The following is a 27,694-nucleotide window of genomic DNA, read 5'->3' as shown; positions in this document are numbered from 1 at the left end:
GGAATTTTAATAGATATATCTAATACATAATTTGGAATAAAATATAAATATTATGGTGGATAAAATACAATAATTTTCTTATCAAATAAATATTAAATAATGTGCGAATAGGCAGTTGTTGAGTAATCAAGAAAAATGATATGTTGGATAAAAATGCTATTTTGAATAAATAAAAAAATCTTTAAAAAAAAAATTAGTGCAAAATTACATTATTTAAAACCCTAATATAATGATAAACTTAATTTGTATATTTATATTATTTTTCTATATAGTTCTATAAGAGACAGGGATAAAAATATGAAATACATCAAGTAAAATATAGCTTAGCCTAAAAATGTTTTTGTTTTATTTTGAAAAAGTCATGCATATTCATTTTTTCAACAAGATGTTTTTCTATATCTTTTTCCCTGTCCGTCGGTCCCTAATTGTGATGATATTTAGTTTGCTTTGATGTGTTCAGCAGCCAGATTTTTACTCTCCTCGACGATTCCGTTCATAAAACCACCAACCTAAAAAAAAACAATGTTTATTATCTTTTAGTATTAAGATAAATAATAAAATAAAAGGGGTAGGTAGGTACCCAGAATAAGATTTACATTTTGGGGACTAGGTTTGACTTGATGACTGTGTATAACTTTGGGACATATTGACTACAATTACAAAGCTTTGTTAGGGAACCTCCACGAAATCGCACAATTTTAACTGAACAAAAGAGGTTAGTTGAATTTATAAGCCTGATTGATTGTCAATAAAAACTTTGGATAATATGACAAGAGAAAAATAAACTTCAATTAAGCTTGCTAACATGGAACTCATTTATTGCACTATGTGCCCAGCCAATGCAAAAACTCCATGATTCCAAAAAATGCATTTTTGAATATTGACCAATTTTAAAGTTTTAGGTTAATCTTTGTCATATTTGAGAAGGATTCCCAAAGCTAGAGTTGAAAATATCAAATACTTATCATTTTACAGCTTCGAGAAGTAGCCTACCTAGATATTTAGGATTTTGTAATAAAAGCCTGACTATTGAAATTACATTTTATATGCAAACTTTAAATTATTGTCAATCTACCAAAAATTGAGCTACAGTAATATGTTATACCTTTTTTGAAAGCTTATTGAATATACTATTCGATTTAAAATTAGTTTTTATACGTTTACTTATAAAACTTATGAAAAAATTTATGTCAAAGCATTCCCCCTTAAAGAATCAGGAATTATACTATTTTGTAATGATACTCTCAACTTTAAATAGTTTGATCTTTTTTCAGCTAACGATGCCGCATATCAGACCTTTACACATGTTTAACCAAGGCACTCAGTGAATGAATCCCGTTGGTTTCAATGGCGGCATCGTTAGCTGAAATTTTTTTTTCGCATTTTTGTAGGAGCGGTCGGACCCATTTTATAACAATTTTTACACAAAAAAGACAAATTAAAATAACTTTTTTTACAAATTATTTTATCGTGATATTTATAGTTCTTGATGCAATTTTTTGATACAATCCCTTATTCTTATTGCTTAAAGTCTTTAAAGGATATCCTCCCCCCCCCCCCCACCCCACCCCCGGAGTGTGGGGGAGGCCCCCCATGCACACGCCTAGGAATATTCATTTAAGCTATGTAATCGAAACTGTTGCTTCTAATCAATTACCATTCTTTTTAAATTAAATGAATAATATTCTAAATGTTTCAATTTGATAAAACTAAAACCTATTCCACCCCTTATGCACGCCCTAAAGAATTAAAAGAGATAAGCAAACTTGTAAAGAAACTAAAAGATTTAAGCAAATTTGTTAATAAATGTATGAAGGCCTTGGGATCTAAAGGGATAAATGAATGGCAGATAAATTGATGATTACCAATAATGATACACAAACTTACCCTTCTGTAGATTACAATTATTGGTTGAAAAGTTATGACACTCAACTTAATAAACAAATAAGAAAATGTTATTGTAAAACTTTGGGGACTAGAGTGATAAACAGCCCAATGTCCTCCTCCTTCCTGATAAAGGCCCTATTGCAGACTATCAATCCTTTGATTGCAAGGCCTTTGGATTAAAGTTTTCAGTGCTTTTGGGGTGATTGTTTTGTCTCTAAGTAGCGCAGCAATAACAGGTAAATTTTTTAATGAAAAAGTACAGTAAGATGGGTTATAGAAAAATAGAAAATTATTTAACAAAATGTTATTAGCATGTTTCCATGTTTATGGTTCTTAATGTACAAATCCAGGGATCTAAAGGGATAAGTTAATAGCCGATAAATTGATGAACTTACCCAACGATGATACACAAAATTACCCCTTCTGTAGATTAGTGGTTTAAACGTTTGGACACTCAACATTTGAAAAATAAAACAATTAAAATTCAGTAAAAGCCCCTAATGTTGCTAGACCAATGGATAATAAACGTTATTATAAAGCTTTGGGGACTAGTGTAAGAAACAGCCCACTGTCCCCTCCTCCCTGAAACAAATCAATTGATATATAAGTATTTCATTGATAATTTATTTACGGGGGGGGGGGGGGGTAAATGTGGTGACTTGACACACGACATACCAGCAATTTTATTTTGGGCGCTACTCCCTTAGTTTTAGAGATAATTGGGTAAAATCTTTTGGGTTTTGTCACCAGTCACCCCAAGTTTTGGTATCTTTAAAAAAACTGCGGTGGAACCGCCGTTCACGGCCGTTTTCCGCCACCACCAAATTTTTTTTATTGTATTTCTCGCTGAATTAGGCAATTTGGAATCATTTGACACCATGTTATTTTTTTCAAAAATTTTTCTCCTTGTAACACAACCCTGTGGAGGGACTTCATTTTCAAATTCTCATTTATCAAGGTATATCTTAAATTCAGTGCTTCTCTTGAGCTTTTAAGATATTGGACCCAAATCGTTTTAGGGTGTCACTAATCACCCCAATTTTTGGTATCTTTAAAAAAAAACGGCGGCGGGCCCGCCGTTTTCAGCCGCCGCCGCCAAAATTTTTTTTTTTGCATTTCTCGCCGAATTAGGCAATTTGGAATCATTTGGGATAATATTGTTTTTTTTTGCGGCGGAAAATGGCGGTTAACGGCGGAAGCGGCGATCCTGCCGCCGTTTTTTTTAAAGATACCAAAACTTGGGGTAATTAGTGACCCAACCCAAAAGATTTTACCCAATTTGAAGCAAAATTAACAGAACTATGAGTTTTTGTTTTATTTTGGAATTCTGGGCACATAGTGTATTGGTCACTTCGTTTAACCAGTAAGAGGGACGAGATGGGATAAAGTGGTTAGAAAGTGGGAATAGTTATTTTAAGCAGATAAGTGTTTCAAAATGTAAAAGAACCCAGTAATAATGTATCCATTATCCCTTGTACCATACAAACCCTATCAGAGTAACAATAATTTTCTGTGAGTGTGTGTAGCAATTGTTTCTTAGTGTTTGGACCTAAGTAGTCATAGATGAAGGACGAGACACTTTTGTTTAGCCACTAGGGCTATCAAGCTCCACGCTCAAGTACACTATGCCTTGACCCGCTGTTCCAAAGGAGATACTATTTATTACTTAACCCTCGCAGCTGTGGCAGGTGTCCCAAATTAAGGCACCGTAATGAATGACGCTCTATGAAGACACAATGATGTTCTTACCATGTTTTGTGCGTCGCCAACAACTTTGTCAATCTTGGCCTGGTGCTTCTGGAACTTAGGCTTGATCAATCTGAAAAACATGGTTAAGATAATAAATTACAATTTTCATATAGTTTCGAAGCTCAAATAGAGATTTAAATGTGTAAGATAACATAGACAAACATAAAAAAGACAAACTTTTAAATCAACCACGTTTGTTAGGAATTATATACTGTGCTGCAAAGTATTGAAATATATTTATATAAAAAGCCAAATGATCCAGTTGACGAGTTGAAGTTGCAGGTATAAGATATATACTCAGCACTTAAATATGGCAAATATCTTTCATCATTATCAATGCCTCTATGTGTGAAAGAACTATCATTAATATCTAATACCTGTTGTAGATAATCTCTGCACCATTATTATGTCCAGGCATCATGCACCAGCACATGAACAGGCACTTGAGCAGCCAGTAGAAAGGAATCAGATACACCAGCATTCCTATAGTATATTCATTTTAAATATCTGTTCTAGAAGCTTCTCAAAATTAGGGAGAGAAGCTGTTCACCTTCACCCCCACAATATCCTTAATTTTTTTGTACGGGGATTTGGGGTTTGTTAAATTATTTGAAGATTCTTCCGAGCTTTTCATTATCAAATTTTCTCATATTTCGGTTTTTGAGTTATGGTCCAAAAATTTGCGGATTAATCCGAAAAGGATTCGGATTGCCATCACCCTGCTTCTTTATAACGGAAATAAGAATATTCAAACATAATCATTTTCTAGGTAAAGTTTGGCTTTGAAAAATAGAATAAAAAGATATTATGCCTCGTCTCAAGTACTGTAATCTTAGAGTAAAACTAACAAGTACGGTTTAATTAAATGCTACACAAACACACAGTCAAATATGAATGGAACATAAACTAAACCAGACCTGAGAAATATTCCAGGACAGAGAAGAAAGCAAAGACAACCCAGTAAGTCAACCACTTCCTGTCATCCTTCAGATCACTTGTCTCCAGCGCTTTGATGGACCAATAGGCAGGGTACAAGAACCTGGAAGCATATAAAAAATCAAAATTTTGGGGAATGATTGAGGACAGGATTCGACCTTCGTAAAGGATACTTTGGATCTTTTCATCCTGAACCATTGAATTCCACGAAGATTGTCATAGTAAGGAAGATCTAACAGATGAAACTGTTTCGTTTTACATTGTAAGTTATCACTAACATTTTACTTTTTGGTGTGTTTATCAGATTATCATTTTCTTTTTATATATAGATTTTAATATGATCAAATATAAAATTACCCAATACTGTTGGCGAGTAAAGGTGCTCCCCATCCGTACACAAGCCATAAAGCACTTAATCCAAGAAACTAGAATATTTATAATAAATTAACATTATACAAACTAAAAAATAAATAGGTATTATAGTTAATTATCGCATCGTATAATAAACATCTTCCTAGTACTACTAAACATTTTAAGATTAAAAACAGTTTTGTTGACCCCGGTTAGCCGAAGGTTCGGGCTAACAAAACTGGTTCCAATATAATGATTATTCATTTCATTAGTATAGGTAGAAAAATTGTCTACTATGATTTGTTGAGCAGACAATAATCTGTTTCGTAGCCATTCTGGAAAGTATATCACGGGAAAAATCTCGTCCGTCAAAAACGGCCTTTCGGATTATTTCGCTTATGAATATTTAAAAATAAATGCACTAATTTTCGGCCTATAAGTTTAACACAAAACATTGTAGCTTACTCCATAGGCCAAGTAGATCCTCTGAACGCCAGTTTTCTTTTCAGCTAAGGTCATCGTGTCATTGATGGTGCCAGGGGTCTGCAGAAACTTTTCCAAGTTTTCCTGAATTAATTGAATTGCATATTATTGCTGCTATGTCTGGCACGTGACGCTAATAGTGAGATTATTGGTAAAGCTTTGATATATCCCCCGTAAAAAGGCGTTATGCACAGTTAAAACTTCTAACCAAAAGGGTTGGTTAATTGTCTGTTGGGTTTTATTTACCCTAAATCCAATTTGTAAGAAACAGTTTACCTTGATTTCCTTTTTAAAAGCCATTTTAAATCTGTGTTCTAAGTCTTAAGTCTGAAATAAAAAACATTCTTACCTATTTAAAAGATGTACAGGTACGTATTATTAAAATTTAATAAGGAATTACATCTATAAAAAGTGAAGCACTAACCAAATGATTATAAAAGGACAAACTTATATACTAGACTTATAGAGCAATTATTCACAACTCGTAAAGAAAACAGAGAAATATAACAAATAAAAAAACACTTGGTAAACAATAAAATTTTTTTTAACATGAACTAGTACTATAGACCAACTGACATCAGTAAATATACAAAATACTTGATGCTGGATATATAGGTATATTTAATAAAACAAAAATTTTTACTTCAATTTTTAACTGCAAGTTTTATGTTTTAACAATCTTCAGAAAGTTACTCACTGGTGTCCTGGATAGGAAACAGGTTTTTTTTGAGTTACGTATGACAAGACCTATATTTCTATGACTGGGCGTGTATGACGGTTCAGCACATAACTTTCATTAAATCACAGCTGATCATTTTTGTGGATTTTTTTGAAAATTACTTTTTTACCCAGATTTTCATAGTTTTTCCCCCCAAAAATCACAATATTCTCACATTTCCAGCTAAGTTATTCTATTTTCATGCAAAAAATTATAATAGATGACAGCTATAACAAGATTAATTACCTCAATTGACTATTCCAAGATTTGTAGGTAAAACATAGATCCTGAATGTGATACAAGGTTCCTCTGAAGTTCCACCATAAAAGTTTAAACAAATAAGAATCAGCAATGATTTTGTACAATCTTTCAATGTTTTTATTAGTATTGACAAGTCAATCTCTTCTAGACACCAAGCATATGGAGGACTGGTAAAATTATTTCACTGAAACCAGGGAAACTTTGACAATTAGGGTTCCAGCTACTGCCCTGTCTCACTTCTTTATCCTGCCTGCATGATTCGTCCCTACCTGAATGATGCTGTTAAACTTGCAGACCAACATTATGGTTTTCACACAGGCAGGTTCACCACCACTGCCTTACAGAGTATTAAAACCTTAATAAGAAACCAGTTATCAGAACAGTGCCAGTTGCCATTTATCTTTCAAAGGCTTTTGACACTGTAAACAATGAGGTTCTACTGCATAATATTAATGCACTAGACTTGAATGAGTATATGTAATGTTTTTATGTGAATATCTTAGAGGTAGACAACAATTTGTTGTTATCAGAGGATCTAAATATACATACAAATCTGCCAAACAGGCTGACCTACAAGGAGGGGTCCTATACCATATACTATTCGAACTGTAAATTTCATAAATGCCAACACCTCACTCTAATTACATCTAGTTTCCTCTGCTGACAACTCCAACAGCATAGGTCCCCTTATTTATCCTTATGTCAAGGACATAAAAGCTTACTTAGCAGTTTTTAATGATTGGTTAAAAAGCAAGAACCCATTCATTTCTGCAGCCAAATCATCTACAATAGTCTTTACCACCTTTTTGAATAAAGCAGGCACTCTAGTCATTGTTGAAACAGTACCATAAGTCAGACATCCTAAGTTCTTGGGTGTTACATGTGACAATGTTTTCTTTATCGACCATCTTGTTAAGGAGCCTAGAAACAAACCAAACCCTAAAACCAAATGCTTTAAGCTCTCTCCACCAAAGAGAAAGAAAAGTAAGTCATAGAAAATACATAAAAAGCAATTTGCCAGTCCCTGATATTCTACTGCAGTTCCATATTTAGTAATGCCAGCTAGGACAGCCTAATGTTTGCTGGAAAAGCTGCTCTGAGAACAGCCATCTACAGTCACATCATGAACCAGGAAGCATTCGTTACCAGCAATATTTTACCATGAACTGCAGTAGATCCAAACTCATACCCAGAACAGCTAAAACCACCCTGTCCCAATACTTTCAGGTTACAATGTTCACCTGAATACCTTAAAGGCCAGAGTAAACAAGAATCTGGTGCAGTTTGTGTCTGACACTGGCAAGAATTTCACACAACCACCATCATTTCAACTGCAACCACAACCCATCAAAACCTTTAAAATCAGCAACAATACTGAACTGACTGTTTCCAATGATGATGAGCAGGAACAAACAATAACTCAGGAACTATGTAGACATCTAGTCAGCAAGCAACCAATATTGAGCAAGATAACTTGTCAATATTATGAGGAAAACTTTATACAGAATCATTGCTGATTCTGAAGCATGTTAGTTTAATCTTCATTGGTGGAACCTGAGAGGGACATCTTATTACAGCCAGGAACTATGTTATAACAATTCATGAGACATGCATGAGGGACTTAAAAAGTGAGTTTTTTTTTGTGTTGACTACCAAAACAAACTTAAAACTGTTTAGACATTAATTTAAATAACAACTTCAAATAACTGTTACCCAACTTCTAGACTACAAATCTTAGATTAGTTGATTGATTCTGAAAGATCTTGTTATTGATTATAACATAATCTTTGGTTCAGCTGTCATCTATTATACTTTTCTATGAATAAATTTAGATTAACTAAGCTGTAAATATGAGAACATTGTGATTTTTTGGGAAAAAAACTCTGAAAATCTGGGTAAAAAAGTAATTTCCAAAAAAGTCCACAAAAATGATCAGCTGTGATTTAATGAAAGTTATGTGCTGAACCGTCATACATGCCCGGGCATAGAAATATAGGTCTTGTCATACGTAACTCAAAAAAAACCTGTTTCCTATCCAGGACACCAGTGTACTGTTTTAAGATTTGAGCTGAAAACTCAAGTAACTGACTATCAGACATTTCTAATTATAGAGTAAATTCGATTCAAAAGTTATACAAATATTAGAATAATAAGAAAGAATAGAATCAAATAAATTAACAAGTTGCTCTTGCCACCATTTTTTGATTCCATTATCAAACTAGAATAACACGGGTGTCAATTTTTTAATTATCTAAATAACATTCGTAACAAATTAATTCCAGATAAAAGGTTATTTTTGTTCCTTATGATCTCAAAAAGCATTAAAGTTTCAATTTCAGGGAAGCTATACATAGGTCCTGGGATGAATTTGGGCTTATCTTATTTAACGTACATATGAGTCTTGCAATGTGATTTTAGAATATTTTGCTGCTCCACTTTGTTTATATGCCAAGGGCTCATATGCTAGTTTTAAAAAATTAAAATGCCATAATTGTCATTGTTTTTTTAACATAATTCAATAAACATAAAAAAAAATGTGACACCCATAACAATTCGTAATTTTAAAAAATAAAACACGGCATTCGCGAGTAACAGAGTAACCAAGTTATTATTACAAAAATTATAAATAAGAAATTTATTTTTTATTGTTTAAGGGTTATTTACTTCATTAAAAGGTGTTTTATTTTTTGAAAAAAAAAATATTTGAAGGAAAATTACAACAAAAATTACGATAGGGTTGACAACTTATTCTGAAAACAAAATATTCTCTATTCAAAATTTCTCCTATTTCTTACTAAAACTTTAGCCATGCTGTATAAGTAGGGGATATTTTTTCTACGGTCGATTTATCTTTGGAGGGTGGTGATAACCTTTCTCAAGGAAGGTTTGTTAGTTATCTTTTGGTACACATAGAAATAAATAGACAGATAGATATCCTGTTACTTCTGTATAGGGTATTATTTTAGATTATTATAGATTGGGAAAAAATTGTTAGTAAGAAATTGTCCAAATCTACGCGCAAAGACCGCGTTCCATTTTACGCACGTTGACACCACACTACACACACACACACACACACACACACGCAATTGGGACTGCATGAATGATGAAAGCCAAAAGGCTTAGCTACTACACGTGTTTTGCTTGTCTTTTATTTTGTCTTCAAACGCAAAGCTTTTATGTAAATAATGGCCTTATTTTATGTCTTATTGTCGAAATACTAATAGAGGAAGTGGACATTGCATTATTAATAACAAAGTTTTTTTAAACCACGTTCGAGCGCTGGAATTGGTTAGCCAAAAAGGCTTTTTTTCATTAAATTTTGATAGGTTGTTTCTACACTAGGTTTGTCCTAACATATAATTATAATATACAATTAGTGGTAATTTTTTGATTACATTGTCTGATCCCTTTACGTGTACCAGTGATTGTTTAAATTTTTATTTTATTTCTTTAATAAGTTTCAATAATGTCCTTGAAAAAAAGAAAAGTTAGATTATTATATAATTGTGCTTCGATCTCAAACTTTGGTGTTGATTCGTATAACAGTTAGAGGTATATATGATTTAGAAAGCGAAGCAATTCTGTAATCGTTACTAGAAAAGTACATACGGACTATTTAAAACAAACTCAATATAATAATTAAGTTTTGACAGACTAATAAGTATTAATTTTCTTTTGTTCCAATATATATAATGTTAATAACAGCTTTGATTGTAAGTATATTGTCAACATTATTTACTTATTTCAGAATTAATATCTGTGATTTTAAACTGATAAAAAATGTCTGACGGGGGAAGTTCTAGTGATGAAAATGATCTTCCTGAACTTGTGGAAGGTAATTACAATATTTTTACTTATTGCCCAGGGACTCGGGAGGGAGGTAAAATTGGACTGCTAATTTTCACGAAACCAAAAATTTAGTTTTATAAACGATGTTTCTCTTAAATTCGTTAATAATTTCTGCCAATTTATAGTCTTATTAGTTTTAATTGTCTTACCCCTCAAGGTTCCTGATTTTACAAAGTGTCCAAGTTTTGTTTCGGTGCTACAGGTCTTAAAATATGAAAAGGAGTTTAAAATCTATTAAAGTCAACCAAAGTAGATTTGATAAACTAAATTAGTAGAATAATGAGACTTTTTTTGTAGGAGGCAGGAAAATGAAGTTATCTGACGAAGATCGAGAATTTCCGGATGAGGACAAACTTATTGACTCACTGAAACCTGCCCTAGATCTCTTCTCTAAAACTACTTTTCGCACAGCTGAAGAATGCATAGAACATTGCAGGTATTTTTTTGACTGATGAGCCATAGGCAGTTTGTTGGTGTTTAGACAAGGCTTCATGGACTACTTAATAATCTTCCTACTTACAAAACCAGAGGGAAGTTGCCCTAATGTATTGCGGTTAATGAAATCGAACTCTTGCCACCCTATTTTGGTGTACCATTATTGACCAAGCGATGCTCCTGGGTTTCACTCCTCCATGTTTGTTTACTTCATCTTTAATTTTTTTAATAAAGTTTTTTTTTTAAATTCCCATATTGATTTAGAGACGTTCATGGTATGGACCTAAATGTTTTGAAGAAAAGACACAATATGGATACATTCAGTTATATCAGGTTGGTACATAATTCTTTTTAAAGAACCTGTTTTCTCAGTTATTAACATTTCAGTTTTACACTTAAACGCTGAATTAGGATATTTACTTATTGCTTTTCTTATTTTGTTAACCAACTTCAAATTTTAACTGTATAACGATGTTTTTAACATCGATTGTATGGTTTCATTTACATGAAAGGGTCAAACACTTCGTTTTTTGTACGATCAAATAAAGTTGATATTGTACATGTTCTTAGATTTTATTTGTCAGATAATTTTGTTTTAGTGGCAAACTAGAAATTGTTCTTTGTTTTTTTTTACGTATATGAAAATGAATTGAGAAACAGGTGACTGTTTGAATTCAAATACGTAAGTTTATATGAAAACTACCTAATTGTATTTAAGTCATTTATTGTATTTTTGTAATATTGATCATCCTAGAATGTGTATTCCAAATATTCTGGCATTGAGTTTTCTTATTGTGAAATTTAAATCTTTCTATCCTCTTTGAGCACGAAGAAGATAAAAGCTACAAATTTTGTCATGTATTCACCATATTGACCAAATAATTAGGAAACCTATTCCTGTATTTATAATATTACAAAATCATAATGCGATACATATAATTTTCTAAAAAGCTAAAACATGTGGATTTCAAAATAATAAAATCGTACTGAAATATGCATTACGATTATGTCATATTGCAAATTCTAGTCAGGGGTGTCACTGTATATTCTGCACAAGATTTATTTTTTTCCCTGCTACAAAATTTTTTATTTTTCTTTCCCCCCCCCCCCCCCCCCCCTAGACCTAGTTTTTTTCTCACCAAGTAGGGGGAAAATGGAAAAATATTTAGAGAACTCTTTATTTTATCCCTCCTACCACACATTTTTAAACGTTTTTTTCACCTAGGAGGGGGGGGGGGGAAATAGAAAAAATGTTTTCAGTTTTCTTAATTTTTACATTTTTTCCCCCCTCCAACCACTTATTTTTATCCCCCCCCCCCCCCCCTGAGCAGGGGATCCCATGTAGAATATACACCCCTGATTCTAGTATTACTTATTATTCATATTGCGTTAAATAAGATAAATTTTCAGATTAATCAACTACATCCGAAGTGAATCACCAAGTGCTGGCTTTGTCATGTCCTTAAGTTCAGATAGTATGTGGGAGGTAAAATAGTTTTTCTACAACAAAAACTTCATAGGATGGATATCAGTTAAGAAAAAAAGATTTAGTAAGAAGCAAATCCCCGAAACTTTATTGTATAAGAATTAACTACAGTTTCTGAATTATTTTTACCCTGGTAGTTGGCAGCTTTATATCCTGGATGGTGTCTCAGTGTCTCACTCTTTAAGAGAATAAGTTTAACCACAGCAGGTTTATAATCTGGATATTCTGATAAGCACAACCTTGTCGGTTCAGCATATACCGAAACCTTAAGCTTCATACGAACAGACAGACCTCGTTTTACATTGTTTTTCTTCAGAACTCATTTTTCGTTGGCTGATTTCCTGAAGAAAAAGTCACGTTGTATATATAACATTATACTAATAAATGTTTAAATTATGTTTAGGGTGATAAATACATGAAGCCTGTGATTGAAGATGATGCCTTGTTGATGTACAGTTTCATGGAGGATCAAGAGGATGAGGCAATTCATTATATCTGACTCTTACTTTATAGTTTAGAATTTGGATAATTAATCTTTGGCTTAAATAGGGATCTGAAAGGGTAAGACTAATGACAATAAATTGACGTGCATCGCAAATTATGTTTACCCCATAAGTACGTGCAAAGTTTTTCGGCAGTTGGGGAAATTTTGCCGTATAAAGTTTATTCAGCTTATTCCAGAAAGGGAAAGGTAGGTTGCGGGTAAAATTCTTAAAAGTGTGTGTTTTAAGGCTTAAAAATAGTAGTTGAACGATAATATTCACTAAATATGTGTATTTCTTATTGAAAAGAACTATAAACATGAACTTTTATCGTTCTACTACTGTTTTTAACTTAAAACACACAACCTTAACGGATTTTACCCGCAACCTACCTTTCCCTTCCTAGGAATCTTTGTTTATGTTTTAATGGTTGAATGGTATCCAATGGGTGAATAGTTATCTATCGCATCGTGTTATAAACATCTTTCCTCGAAATTAAATGATTTATAGGTCTAGCTCAGAACTGGTTTTAATCTAGCGGTTTCGAAGCCAAACATAAAAATGAGTCTTATAATGAACACAACGATGGTAGGAATTTGATGAGGATGAAAATGGATTTGGTATTGATATTAGCAGAGATCTTAATGATCAGATTGAAAACCCAAGAAGAAAGGTATTAGCTAATCTACAAGTCTTGAATGTAACTTTTTAGATGCTATGTAAGGTTTTTTTCAAGATTTTACTGACTGAAGAGCAAATAATCTCTAAATTGAACCCGTTTCGAGAATCTGCTCCAAGGACGTCAAGCTTACTTTTTTTTGGAGGGGGGAGTAAAATGAGGGTCTTTAAAAAGTTCAAAGGTCTAAGGGGGGAGAGGAAAGTCTCTAATGTATATTTAAAAGTTTTAAGAGGGGGTTAAATTAGAGGTAATTTAAGGGGATACCCCCCCCCCCCCCTTGTACGTCTAGAATCTGACCACAACTAGCTGATGCAGTCGCAGTCTGTGTCAATTCTAATTTCCTTTGTTTTTTAGTTGATGAATGAAAGTTTAGAAGAGGCAGTTGGACGGGTGAGGAGGGAACTGGAACAAGAAATGGACACATTACATAAACAGTTACAGGTTGGTAATTTAATAAATTCTTTATATACTATTTCTCCAAAAATAAAAGTTCTTTCGGTTTTTCTGTGTGTACTCGGTAACCGCTGAACCGATATGTTTCTCCCTTGCAGTGTTCCTTATAGGTTCTGGGAAGGTTCATAACTATACTGGGGGTGGGTACCACCATCCTCCCAAGAAAAAATGACACCCTGAAAAAAAATCAGTGTCTCCTCCCTTTTATTTTAAAGTTTTAAAATTTTTAGGAAAAAGAAGCAGAATTGCGAAGGTGCAGAGAGGATATGATAAAAATGCGCTCAGCTGCTCAAAGTTTATTTTCAGGTTAGTTTTATAACTTGTATTAAATGGCATTGTAAAATAAAGGGAAAAGAAACAAATGGAAAGATGGGGAAAATTAAAATACATAGATTAAACTTTAATTTAAACAAAAATTAGTAGAGCTTGCACAAGAAAAAAAAACGAAACAATAAAGTGATGTCATAAGGCATTGAGAGGGAAACGCTGTTTTCTTGGAGATTCTACACATTCTAGATAAGAATTTATCTATTTTTAGACTTTTTGGTAAAAAGTCATTTAGTTATCACTTCTTCCACCAATTATATTTTTTAAATGCTTTCTCGTCATTTGTATGGTTCTTGCCTTTGGGCCTCCAAACCTAAAAGATTTTAAGTCTGTGTGTTGAATGATTTATAAATTTTTCACGACGGGACAGAAGTAGGTAATATTTTTACATTCCAAAAAGTAAAAACGTCATTAGTTTTTATGAAAACTAATCTTGTTTAGGAATGGAAGAGAGTAAAAAGAGTGAAGGAGTGGCACAAAGCTCAAGTGGGGTTGTATCCGTGGCCGACCAGAAGACCGTGGAAGAGGACTACAGCTATTTCAAGTCATATGCTCATTATTCTATACACTTGGATATGCTTTCAGATAAAGTTCGCACAGAGTCCTATAGGTGAAAATTTACATAAATACATAGGTTTAATTTTAAAAGAAAAACTTATTTGCCTCTATGTTGTGTCCATCTTACAACTTCAGTCCTATTTGATAAGAGGTTTTTGCAAAAAATTAATTTGAACTTTAATTGGTGAACCCAGTACTGTTTATTAATGGATATATGTAGAATAAGTGGATATATTGAGTTATTCTCGCATCCTGTTATAAAATGTTTCTCTCAGCTGGCTAATATGAAAATGATCCCCCTTCCCCCTCAGTTATGACAGAATTGACTTAGAATTTTTTTAGAATTTGTACATGATTCTTGTTTATTTCATTTCTGAAGCACCTAACTCCATTGGAAAATTAGAATCGATGTTAAAATTTTAAAAAATGGTGTTTTTAACATCTGTATTTTGGCAATTTGACAGCAGTTATTGATTTACTAAAATGTATGCACTTTATTAGGGAAGCATTACTGAAAAATGCGGCAAGCATAAAAGATTCAAGAGTTCTGGACATTGGTTGTGGTACAGGTATCCTATCCATGTTCTCTGCTGAGGCGGGCGCCAGTGCTGTTGTGGGGGTGGACTGCAGTGATATCATCTACCAAGCCATGGATATTGTCAGGGTAAGATTTATTTTACCAGGGATACGGGGATAGTTCACCTGGAATTTATACTTTTATGAATAGAGCCCATTTAAAATAATATGTTTTATACAAAAATATTTTTTGTATTTGACTATTCATCTTTCTTTGGCTCAAGAACCCAACAACTAACGTATGCTTCATTTGGAGATATGGCAGTTATTCAGTGAAAGATATTAGATAATAATTTTTGGGTGCTTTACCTCATAGTTTTTGTCGAGCATTGATGGAAACTGCCGAAGTTTATAAGAAAAGCTTTTTTAGGAAAATGGTCTTGCTGATAAAGTTCAGTTAGTAAAGGGCCGTCTGGAGGAAACAAAGTTGCCTTTCGAGTCATTTCAGTACATTGTCTCGGAGTGGATGGGATACTTTCTCTTATTTGAGGTACAATATTAAATTTTAAACCTGTTTATACTTTATGATCTCTAAACTGTCCTCTGGATCAAACCTCATAGATAATGAAATAGTTATTCGTGGAATATTGTCTAAAATACTATACATGATTTTTTATGGCTCAAACCGGTTTCATGGCAGAGGATATACGTTTATCGGGTTCAAAGCCATACTTGAAAATGTATCTATTTTGGCGATAGAAAAAAACAAAAAGAAATGGATTGGAGAACATTCCAAAAATACTTGCAAAATTCCTTATGAATGAAATTATTATAAATATAAATTGAATTAAGGTCAAACTATTTAAACATTTTGAATTCTAGGGTATGTTAGACTCTGTAATAGCGGCCAGGGATAAGTACATGGCACCTGGAGGCTCAATGATACCCAACAGAACGACCATCAGTCTTGTCGCCATTGAGGATGAGAAAAGGTAAAACATGTATTGTAAAGGAGATGTGAGGGCGGGGATTATATGCAAAAGTTAAGGTAGATTATCAAGTTATAGTAATGTTTTTTTTTGCATGAAGCTATCTCCGAAAATGTTGGTATGTGTTAGTTTTTTTAATGGTTTAGGCTATTTTCCTGACCTCCCCTATAGACTGGGGGCGAAGTAACTAGTTTAGAGAGAAATTCTTTTTTTGCAATTACATATTTCTCCAATTGAAATAAATATATATTTTTTTTGTAGGTACAGTCAGTTATTAGACTTTTGGGACGATGTGTACGGCTACAAGATGAAATGTATGCGCGCCCCTATCTTGGAAGAAGCCAGCGTTGAGGTAAATATTAACTTTGGCATTAATCCCTTACTACAAAAGTAGTTAGATGCGTTTCTGTGCAGTGGGATCAAAAAAATCTGGACTTAAAATAAGGGATGGCAATTCGCATCCGAATAATATTTCTACAATCTGATCAGAATCTAAATATGTTTTTTACGTTAGGTGCTGCTGATTGATATCTTGACTAAAAAATGAATAAGTCATCAAAACTTCATGTACTAGTTTCTGTCGCTGATACTTTGAAATAATTAGGTTCTATGAGTTAAAAGAAAAGAACAATAAAACGAACAATAACATATTTGCGTACGATTAGTCTTCCAAGTGTTTGAGGAAAATTAACGGTCATGGACTAGTTTTGGGCTATTTTTTTTATAGAAAAAGTAATAGGATCTGTGTCTGTCTGTGTTTGTGTACTCTCTAACCGCAAAACCGATATTATGCTTCTTTAGATATTGTGAAAATTACACCTTCCACTTTCGTTACAGGTTTACCACGTGTATTAAAGAAAATATGTGATAAAAAAGATAGCTGACAAAGCAAAAATTGTAGTTGAAGATTTGGTGATAAAGGTCGTTTAAACAACAATTATAATTCCTAGTGTTAACTTATTATTTGTGTGTGTACTTTTATTGAAACAGGGAAAAAGGAGACATTGGATTGTGAATTATACTTGTACCCAAAGTTTTTTCTGTTCACGTTGTCTTATTCCCTGGCTCACAACTTTGGGTAACAAACTTGGATTTGTCACAATTGGATTGTGTTGTCCAAACGTTTCAACCAATAACTTTAATCTGCAGAAGGGTTAATTTTGTTTATCATTGTTTCTTTCATTGTTTGATCTCTTATAATCCATGAATTGACTTGAGAGATTTTTAACATATCCTAAAGCTTTCTGTTACTATGTACTTTCTAATTTTTACAACTTGATGTAGTGTTCCTTCTCTACCGCATTTTGTCACACTCGCATCAGGGATCTTAAGGGATAGGACAACGGACAATAAATTCGTATGATTAGCAATGATAATAAACAGAATTACCATTTATTTCAGTTGAAAGCTGTGAACCAACCTATCGAAATTTAATTAAAGTAACCAAGATTTTTGAGCCAACCGATTAGATAACGTTGTTATTAAACTTTGGGTACTGTACCCAAACACAGCATAATTTTCCCTCCATTCCTGCATTCGTATAGTGTTTCATATTTGTTAAAAAGAAGTAAAAGTAAATCATCTATAAAGAGTAAAGCAAAGGCAAAGGGATGTTACCAGTTTGTGCTGTTGTAAAAATGCGGTTAATAGTGTGTTTTTATAACGTTTGAAATATGCAGAAGTGAAAGCTCAATCCTTAAAACATTTATTATTGCAAAGTGACAAAGCTTTTATTTCCACTAAAAGATCATGAAAAATGTTAAGGAGAATATTTAATAGTGATTTTCTGGATATAGAGTAGCTACAAATTGTAGTGTTATATTTATCGTATTTGAAACGATAATACATATTTGTTTACTGTATTAAAAAAATACAATTACGATAATACGTTCAAAATGTGTTTATTTTTCATTTGTTTAGATTGTGCCACATGCCTCTGTCATTTCTGATCCAGCTCTGGTGCTTGACTTGGATCTGAATACCTGCAAAGTCGAGGACACACAGTTCAATACTCCCTTCACACTAACCATCACCAGGAATAGTCATTATTTTATCATTGATTGAAAAAAAATGCATTTAAGAAAAGATACACTAATTCCACCAAAAATACCCTACTCCAGTTCACTGTTGAAACGTTTAAACCGATAATTCAAATCTACAAAAGGGGTAAATTTGTTCATTATCATTGGGATATATTATATTTTGTTTTGTCGTCTATTTTATAATTCCTGATATTTTGATTTCATTATGTTTTCATTTTCTTTTATGTAAACTAATCACTTTTATCAAAATAACGACCTATTGTACTAGGGACTGCAACCTTACTGCCATAGTTGGATATTTCGACACGTATTTCAACCTTCCCAACAGCCAGGTCATGTTCTCAACTGGGCCGCACGCCACGCCCACCCACTGGAAGCAGACAATTTTCTACCTGCCCTCGCGGCTGCCGGTCAAGTCCGGCCAACAGCTGATCTGCAATATTTTGTGCAAACGGATGAAGACTGATTCGCGCGCCCTGAAAGTCGCGTTGACTATTGATGGCGTGGTTTACAAGTATACAGTCGATTGAATATTTTTTTATCTTCATATAAAATCATTTTTTATCAGGGGATTGAAGTATTAAATGAATGAGAAAATAATTTGAAAATTGGATTGCATGATGATTTAGTCGAAGCATAATATTACAAACCCCTGGTTACATTATCATATTTTTATTTTTGATACATTTTGATACACAAATTGTTTCATTTTTTCATAAAGAAATTTGGTAACTGAAAAATTTCAATCCACTAAATAATCAGAATAGCAATAGTATTTAAAATTTTTCATCTCTGCTTAATCTCATTACTATGCATATTTAATCAAATGCTTTTGATAAAATTTAAAATAGTTTGCCATAGATAAATTACAAATATTTATGCTTGAAAACTTATGCTTGTTATGTAAAATTAATAATACATTTATTACACTTTTTATTATTGTTATGAAATGTAAAAAAAAATTCCAGCTGTGACTATAATATTAATAATAATGCATTAATTTCAGATTTATTGTTACAACTGAAAACTTGCGGATTTACAAACATTTATATGAACTTTGCTGACAAAAGCTGATGGTGGCGGTTTTGATAAATGATGCAGCCGCCTGCCACTGATTTGGAGTCGGCGGCTGTGCTAAGTGGCAGTCTGGCTGCTTCTAAGGAGCAGTTTGGCAGCAGCTGCCCTAAAGTGGCAGCTGAGTTGACTGCTAATCTTAAGCATCGAATGCTGAAAGAGAATGGTGTCAACACGTGCACGAAAAATGGTACAGGTAATCTAACTTAATAGAATTTTCCTATTCCTATTGAAACTATACTAAAAAAAACATTAGACATTTATAAAGCTTCCCTGAAAAGTACAACTCCTTCGAACCATCATTTCTGCTATTTTTATCTTATTATCCTTTAAGATAATTTACTTTATATCATAGAATAGTGCAAATTAAATTCATTATAAGTTTTAGTGACATGAATTTAAATATATGTACAAAATTCGCAAAAAAAATAAATACTTAACATATGATACATTAGGTAATTTGTTTTAGAAAAGTCCAAAGAGAAGCATGAATCTAATGGCCATACCGAAGAAATACCAGAAAATGGTGACTGTCCACCAACTAAGAAATTAAAATTAGAAAATAATTCTTTTCCTAATAAGTAAGTTTCCTTCCTTTTAAAAAATAATTTTCTCAATTATGTTACATGATAATTTAATATCGTGTCTAGAAATACTACTTGACAACTTTAATTTTCAAAACAAGAAAGACTATATCCATAAAAGCAAAGCTTATTAGATATCATAAATATCCATAAAGTTAAGAGAATGGGATGATTAGGTATAACAAATATATTATTTCTCTTTAAATAGGTAAAAATTCTGTATTAAATTGACCTACGTACTTTCTGGTAATAATGATTTATATAGCTGCTTTCTAATTGTACCGAATTGTTACAGTAATCTTCATACTAAGTTTTAAATCGATATGACAATTCAAACATGTCGAAAATTATGAGAAGAGCTTACCTCTACGGAAATTACAGAAAAGCTTTGCTTTAAAAAATATAAACTGTTATTGTTATAATTTGCCTTGTTGTTTTAGGCCGTGGAAGTTACGTGCCGTATTGGGTGAAGATGCTCTACTACCAGTGCCTTTAGTTAAAGCCTTAGCCGCGCAGATTATTAATAAAAAGGTAAAAGATAATTACAAGTTACAGGAAGAGAATATTAGATTATTTTTTAAAGTGCTTCTGATAAGCTTTGATAGCAACCTCCCCCCCTCCATCCCCCCTCCCAGCAATTCTTCTCTATGCACAACATCTCTTGCGGTCCCCTAACCCTTCGGGGTTACTTAGTACCCAACATAACCTAAAGTAATAACAAATTATAATAACTACACCCCCCCCCTAATTTTCATTTTATTAAAAAAAAAACAAAAGAGGGTGGGGTGAGTTTGTTGCTCACTTTGTGTGAACGTGCCAACATTGGGAAACAAAAAGAAAATTTATAGATAACTAAGTTTATTGTCAATATTAAAACATCATATAGTCTAGTAAAAATTCATCGATTGCCAAAGCAGTTATATGGAAGTTTAATCTAAATAAACATCTTTGTTTTAACTGAAAATATAAAACTTCGTTCTTTGGTACGTTTTTCAAATTTTTAACATCAAACGCTTTGCATATTCTTGAAAAATACACTTTGAACTGAACTATGAACGAAGAACAAGTGATTTTAGGCTATTCCAGCTATGATGTTGGGGGTATACATTGTAAACAAATTTATCTGGAATTGTCTTATCCCTGAAGATCCATGCTGTAAATACATTATTTTCCCTTCATTAAATCAGAATAAATCTAACCTAAGCAAGACCAAAATAATTTTATCTTTAAATACTACCTGCTAATTTTTTTAACACTTAAGGAAACTTCAAAGTTGATACAGAAATTAAATGAGGTCCTGCCTTTACCTAGCCTACAACACTTAAAAAGAGTTAAATCTTCGAAAGTAAGTCTTTTTTTTTAGATGCGTAGGATCATTATCAAAAGAGGACTCTCTACGAACAAGAGCAAGTGATTCTATGCATCTTCCAGCATTGACCCATAGCATTTTTTAGTAAATATACTAGGTTTTTGTTTAATATTTGCTTTATCGACTAAAAAGTTAGGTTTCACCATGGTTTTATATGAAAAAACTTTGAAATATTGAGCATTGTTTGGTGCAATATCATCGAATATTTTGATGAGTTCAAACTGTTTAAAAGCTTTGACACAAAATAAATTATTGTGATTAAAAATGTATATTTAGAAAAAGAGTTGGTAACTTGTAAACAGTTTAATTAATGTACTTTTGCAATTTACAACATTTGATGCTTTTTTGCAGTGTTATTTTATTTCGTCCTGTGAACTCAACAAAGCATTTGATGATATTGCTTTAAAAATTGCTTTACATTTCAAAGTTTTTTTCATATAAAACCATGGTGAAACCTTACTTTAGTCGATAAAGCAAATATTAAACATAAACCTAGTATATTCACTAAAAAAATACCATGAGTCAATACTGGAAGATGAATAGAAATAGAAGAGTAGAAGAATATTCTGAACCCTTTTTTCGTCAAATCTAAGAGAGAACATTCCTAGCAGACAAAAGTATTGTTTACTTTCGACTCAAGCTGATGTGGATTCTTAAAAAATGATAGACTCACTATTCGATAATGAGGCAAAATTATTTTTGTGAAAAATCATCCAAAAGCACATTAAAAATCTACAAAAATTAAACAAAATCATATGTTAATAACCCTCTTAAGATTTTATTTCATTTTTGTAAATTTTTTTATTCGATTTTGGAGGATTTTTCACAAATAATTTTGCCTCACCAGCGAGTTGCCAGCCTAACTTTTTTTTTAAGAATCCAACTTTGTTTCAAGCTTTTAAATTGTAAACGAAATTTTTGGGCAATTAATTCTGATTCCGCAAAGCTTTCTACTAAGAAAATATACTGTTAACAGCTGACTTTTATGTATGTATGAAATGAAAAAAAACATGCCTTCGTAGGAAAATGTGTACATAATTTCAACCAATGAGCTCCAATGTAAATTCCGATGCGATTCTCCTATTGGCTCAATCAGACATTCCCTCTCTTTCTTAGTACCTTTATTGGAAGATGCTTAGAATCACTTGCTCTGGTTCGTGGATAGTCCTTTTTAATTTCCTTTACCTTTCCTTTCTCTCTCTTTAACATTTTCTCCCTCTTAGTGTATTTTCTCTCTTTTTCCCTCCCATTTAAATATCATGGTTTGCGCTGAATAATCTATAACCATTTTCAATCAAATAAGAGATTTAACTAGATAAACAGGATTTAAATTATATTCATAAACTACTCATCAAAATCAAGGGGGGAGGAGGGTGTGACACTATTTTGCACGTCAGAGAGATGTAACAAGGAACTGTAAGGAAACGACGGCAGAACCGCTGCTATCGCCTAAAACTGCCGTTTTCCGTCGTAATTTTTTTGTCTTTTTGCCTAATCAAACAATTTAAATTCGAGACAAACATATTTCTTTTCATAAAAATGTCAAGTGAAAATTTAAGGAAAATAAGTTGATTCTAATGATTTATAATTGTCTATTTTGGCGAGAAAGGCAAACAAAGGAGACTATCCACAAACGAGAGCAAGTGATTCTAAGCATCTTCCAGCAGTGATTCTAAATGTTTTTTCGTAAATAATAATATACTAGGGTTATGATTAATATCGTTATATCATTTTTTAAAAGATAAGTTTTACCATGTTTTTTTTATGAAAAAAAGCTTCAAAATGTTAAGAATTTTTTACTATATATCATCGAATGTTTTATTGAGTTCATACTGCTGTGACACAATTAAATTTTTTTAATGAAAAGTATTAATTTAGATAAAGGGATGATAACTTGCAATATTAATAACAGTTTTATTATTGTACTTTCGTAATTTACAGCATTTATGTTTTGTCGTGTTATTTTATTTGAACCATTAAACTTAACAAAACTTTTGATGATAATTCATAAAAAAGGCGTAATATTTCAAAGTTTTATTCATAGAAAATTATAGTGAAACCTTTTTTTTTTAAATTGATATAACAATATTAAACATTACCCTAGTATATTCACCTAAATAACATTTAGAATAAATGCTGAAAAGTGCTTAAAATCACTTGCTCTCGTTCGTGGTTTTCAGCAATAGCGGCGATTCCCCCGCTGTTTCTTTGTTCTTCAACAAAGCGACTGCTGTGCCTAATTTGAGTGCTGTTACTCAAGTTGAGTTCCTTTGTCTTTTAGTCATGGTTTCTAAAAGTTTCACACTCGCCCCTTCAAAAATATTCAAGGGCTTTAAGTTGGAAAAATGCAAGATCTCTAAGTTGATTTAATGTAGCTTTTATGTTTTCTCTTATGTTATGAGTTGACTGTAAATAATCTTTCTTTGTTTCTTTTTAGGATTATATCCTGTTATTATTATGGCCCTTGTCTTCTACATCAACTTGCCCTCTTCAAAACTGTGATAAAAACCAAGCCGCCAGGGACAACTCCCCGGCGGATATCGACCCTGCCGCCGTTCAGTCCCGCCTTGTAGCGGCGGGTGTTGACCCGTCTGTGTTTTCTGAAAACTTCAGGGTGGAACGAGTGGCCGAATTTGCTCCTTTAACCCGCAGACAGTTCGATATGCTAAAGGTAAATCAATGTGTTTTTTAGGTAGAAATAATATTAATTTGAGCATTTTTAGTATCTTGATCTTTATTCCAATTTCCTAGTATGGGTAGTCCAAATGGATTTTGAGGGATATTAAGGGAAAAGACAATGGACGAAAAATTGATTTACATAACAAATTAGAATATACAAGATTACCCCTTCTGTAGATTAAGATGTGTATTATAACATCTGGGTACTACTTATTTTGAACTAGCCAATCTAAATTTAGAAAAGAACCAAAAGTTTTTGAGAAAAAAAATATTGCTTTACTTTAATTTTAATGTTTTATTCAGGCTGATAATTCATACTGGCCCTGCAACTTTCATGAGGATAAATATTTTGAGTCTCTAGTGAATGGTTCACACGAACTGTGGTCCTCCTCCAACCATGATCTACAGGAAGGATACATGCTCAGAGCTACCAGCTATTATCCACAGGTAAAGACTATATTCTAACTATGATCTACAGGAAGGATACATGCTCAGAGCTACCAGCTATTATCCACAGGTAAAGACTATATTCTAACTATGATCTACAGGAAGGATACATGCTCAGAGCTACCAGCTATTATCCACTATATCTAACCACCAAGGCTATTATCCACAGGTTAATACTAAATTCCAAGAATAGCATCATGATTTTTTTTGTGTTTGTAATATATTTGTCTGATGCCAAAAGTGGCATGTTGTTTGTCTCTCTCCATAAATTCATTTTTATTGTTTATCATGTTTAATTTATTATAAAAGTTATATTTTTTGTAGAGCGGAGGCGTTGTTGTGGATCCTAGCACGAATATGATAATAGCCGAGGGGCATGGGACCCAGGGGCACCCGCTCCACCACACAGTGCTCAACCTTGTTGACCTAGTGGCCAGGTCCCAGGGGGGCGGAGCTTTACAGCACACCAGCTCTCTTCCAACTTTTAATTATACCAAGGTATGTGGAGAAGTCCCTTGTTTGTATTTCCATCGCAAATTTTGCGGTCTTTGTTTTTACACATTGAGCTTAACAAAACATTTTATGACATTAACATAATTCGCTTTTCAATCCAAATTTTTTTTACTAATAAAATGCCCAATACCACTGCTGGAAGATGCTCTCGTTCTTGCATAGTCCCATTTATATACAATTTTGTCTAATAATATTCTGCTTATTAATTTTTGACACGTTTTAGTGTTCGTTTGTCATGCCGTCCGATTTTAGAGCTTCTTTTACGGATGTTTTCATCCTTGTTTTTCTTTCTAGGAGCTTGGCAGCAGTGGTAAGTCCAGCAGAAATGGAAGTATAGACGAGAATGAGGAGGATGAGAAACCAACCACGTCACACAATCATCTCAAGAGATTTGGCAGCATAGCACAATTGTCCACGGTGCCCAAAACTGGGCCCTACCTTTGCACAGGGTATGTACTTGTTTAGTTTCTATGTAGTATTTATTGATAGCATCGTATATAATACAGAGCTGGATCTTTAAATCATTTCAATGGTGCGCGGGGTGATTTAGCGCACCATTGAAATGATTTAAAGATCCAGCTCAGTATTCCGCTGATAGCAAATTGAAAATTGTACGATCATTGGTCTTGTTATTTTTGAAGCACCCTCTTTAATAAGATACCATACCTGAATTTTCAGTATGGCTCAGAAGTTTAATGAGTTTAAGAAAAGAATTTTCATGTCTGTTCATGAAAGGACAGTAATTTTTCACATAAAAAGGCTTAAGTTTTCATGAAAATAAATGTTCTATTTAGGTATGACGTGTATCTTTCCCAGGAGCCCTGTCATATGTGTTCCATGGCTTTAATTCATATGAGAACTAGGCGGGTCTTCTACAGTTCGAGATCAAGGTAGACTTATCTCAATATAAACAGTGAAGCAGGGATCTCAAGGGATAAGACCATCGCCGATGGATTGATGCACATCCCCAATTAAATTGACAGTTAGACAAAATTACCCTTTCTTTAGATTATAAATGTCGATGAAAAAGTTTCTTCATTGGAGGTTTATTCAAACCATGGTTGCCACCTCCCCCCCCCCCCCCACACACGCAAACAAAAAGTTTGGCCATCTTGCATGACGTCGTAGCTTTCAATAATAGGACATATGTTGTAGGGATGGAGCATTGGGTACAAGCGACAAGATTCACACCCTACACGGTCTTAACCACAGATACGAGGTCTACGCTGGCATTCTTCATGATCAAGACAAGGATAAGGATCCTTCACAGTTGCGGGACTGTTGCTAGAGAGATCTTCACAGTTGCGGGACTGTTGCTACAGAGATCTTTACAGCTGCGGGACTGATACTAGAGAGATCTTCACAGCTGCGGGACTGTTGCTAGAGATCTTCACAGCTGCGGGATTGTTGCCAGAGAGATCTTCACAGCCTCGGGACTGTTGCCAGAGATATCTTCCCAGCTGCGTTACTGTTGCTAGAGAGATCTTCCCAGCTGCGTTACTGTTGCTAGAGAGATCTTCACAGCTGTGGCACTGTTGCTAGAGAGATCTTCACAGCTGCGGCACTGTTGCTACAGAGATCTTCAAATGAACATTAATGACAAATATTACTGAAAAAAAAAGTATTTTCATTATAGTTTTATTAGTAGGAAATTAAAGTGGAAGATGACAAAATCTAGCTAAGTTATTCATTTGTTTTGGCAAGGAAAGATTAAATTAAGCTCTTTTTAATTTTATTGGGTCTAGAGTCAAACTTTTTTGATTTATCTACTAAAAGTTAATTTCTGTGTCTCTAGTATTTATTGTTTTTCATCTCATTTAATTTAATTCTGGTTTACAAAAATTTTGTCCTAGATCATATTACGCATTTTGGTAAGAATAGTGAATAGTTACTGTAATATTGAGTTAAAATATTTATATTTTCTATGCAAGATACTTCTCAAAATGTTTTAACTAAAATTCTTTAAACTTTATGTTTGCTTTTTATTGTTTAAGTGTAAGAAATTCAAGTGATATTTATTTTTAAAGCTTGCAATTGAAAACATTATTCTTTGTACAGAATGAAACTAAATTTATATTTTGTTGTTATGTAATGATAATATTATAATTTTTATAATATGTTGATAGTTTAATTCTAGACTAAATCATATTAATAATTTGTACACAGTGCTAGAATACAAAGTAAGTTGAGGGTTAGATGAACGCCATAACTGAAAATAAAGTAGCCTAAAACCCTCCCGGTACTTGTGTGAAGCTTTCTAAAAATCGAAAACTTATAAAACAAAATATGCATGAAACTTTTAGTGAAATAATCATTTTCATTCCTGAGACTCCTTATTTAGTGTTTACTCAAGTGTCATAACACCCCCCCTCCCCTTCTTATTTCAGTTGTTGGGTAGAGCTGACTTTAACCTCTTTAGTATTCTTGCACACTGTGTTTAATCATATTATTATATTTTCTATGTATTGTATGATAAATAAATTTGTGATATTTTTCAGAAGAAGGTGTTGATAGAAAACAAAAATGGCGGCTAGGAAAACTTTGCGCCTGAAGCTGATTCTGGCCAAGAAGATGAAGCAGAACAGACCCATTCCTCAGTGGACCAGGTGCGTTCTTGTTTTGTCATATTTGGTGTAGCTCAGGGATGGTTTATTTATTTTTTCCCTGCTGCAAAATATTTTCATTTTTTCCCCAATGAGGGGGAGAAAAATGGAAAATGTTTTCAGTACTCTTAATTTTATTAATTGTTTCGCCCCCCAACATATTTTTCTTGCCTCCCCCCCCCCCCCCCCCCCAAGGAGGATAAAAAAATGGAAAAAATGTT

At 33.1% G+C, this 27,694-nt stretch overlaps 3 protein-coding genes across 5 annotated transcripts; 2 read left to right on the top strand and 1 right to left on the bottom strand.

Annotated features, from left to right (window-relative positions):
• Positions 1-73: 73 nt before the first annotated feature.
• On the bottom strand, positions 74-6,098 carry LOC145329431 (receptor expression-enhancing protein 5-like). 2 transcript variants are annotated; one of them, XM_080173548.1, is made up of 8 exons: positions 5,683-6,098; positions 5,389-5,490; positions 4,930-4,997; positions 4,554-4,675; positions 4,014-4,119; positions 3,637-3,706; positions 410-509; positions 74-276 (listed from the first exon to the last, which is right to left on the bottom strand). In XM_080173548.1, exons 1-7 carry the CDS (start codon positions 5,704-5,706, stop codon positions 438-440), a joined length of 564 nt encoding a protein of 187 aa, XP_080029674.1. In that variant the 5' UTR covers positions 5,707-6,098; the 3' UTR covers positions 74-276; positions 410-437. The 2 variants fall into 2 exon arrangements, with proteins under 2 accessions (XP_080029674.1, XP_080029673.1); XM_080173547.1 differs by having other exon boundaries at positions 251-509.
• A 4,015-nt stretch (positions 6,099-10,113) lies between these two features.
• On the top strand, positions 10,114-19,211 carry LOC145329428 (uncharacterized). Its single transcript, XM_080173543.1, has 15 exons — positions 10,114-10,223; positions 10,535-10,673; positions 10,937-11,005; positions 12,083-12,158; positions 12,562-12,639; positions 13,233-13,313; positions 13,674-13,760; positions 14,003-14,078; positions 14,541-14,709; positions 15,159-15,321; positions 15,604-15,723; positions 16,056-16,165; positions 16,424-16,514; positions 18,083-18,199; positions 18,474-19,211. Exons 1-15 carry the CDS (start codon positions 10,169-10,171, stop codon positions 18,732-18,734), a joined length of 1,692 nt encoding a protein of 563 aa, XP_080029669.1. The 5' UTR covers positions 10,114-10,168; the 3' UTR covers positions 18,735-19,211.
• Positions 19,212-19,213: 2 nt separating this feature from the next.
• LOC145329429 (tRNA-specific adenosine-34 deaminase regulatory subunit ADAT3) lies at positions 19,214-27,368 on the top strand. 2 transcript variants are annotated; one of them, XM_080173544.1, is made up of 11 exons: positions 19,280-19,474; positions 19,748-19,859; positions 20,303-20,393; positions 21,124-21,207; positions 23,669-23,902; positions 24,214-24,357; positions 24,682-24,855; positions 25,165-25,319; positions 25,665-25,760; positions 26,026-27,061; positions 27,290-27,368. In XM_080173544.1, the coding sequence occupies exons 1-10, from the start codon at positions 19,297-19,299 to the stop codon at positions 26,156-26,158; spliced, it is 1,401 nt and encodes a 466-aa protein (XP_080029670.1). In that variant the 5' UTR covers positions 19,280-19,296; the 3' UTR covers positions 26,159-27,061; positions 27,290-27,368. The 2 variants fall into 2 exon arrangements, with proteins under 2 accessions (XP_080029671.1, XP_080029670.1); XM_080173545.1 differs by lacking the exon at positions 27,290-27,368 and having other exon boundaries at positions 19,214-19,468; positions 26,026-26,812.
• The last annotated feature ends 326 nt before the right edge of the window (positions 27,369-27,694 follow it).

The sequence above is a fragment of the Acartia tonsa genome, chromosome 10, assembly GCF_053477335.1.
Source record: "Acartia tonsa isolate MP-2025a chromosome 10, ASM5347733v1, whole genome shotgun sequence".
NCBI classification, from domain to species: Eukaryota; Metazoa; Arthropoda; class Copepoda; order Calanoida; family Acartiidae; genus Acartia; species Acartia tonsa.
The sequence above is the reverse complement of the archived record's forward strand: the minus strand, read 5'-3'. Positions and strand labels throughout refer to the sequence as shown.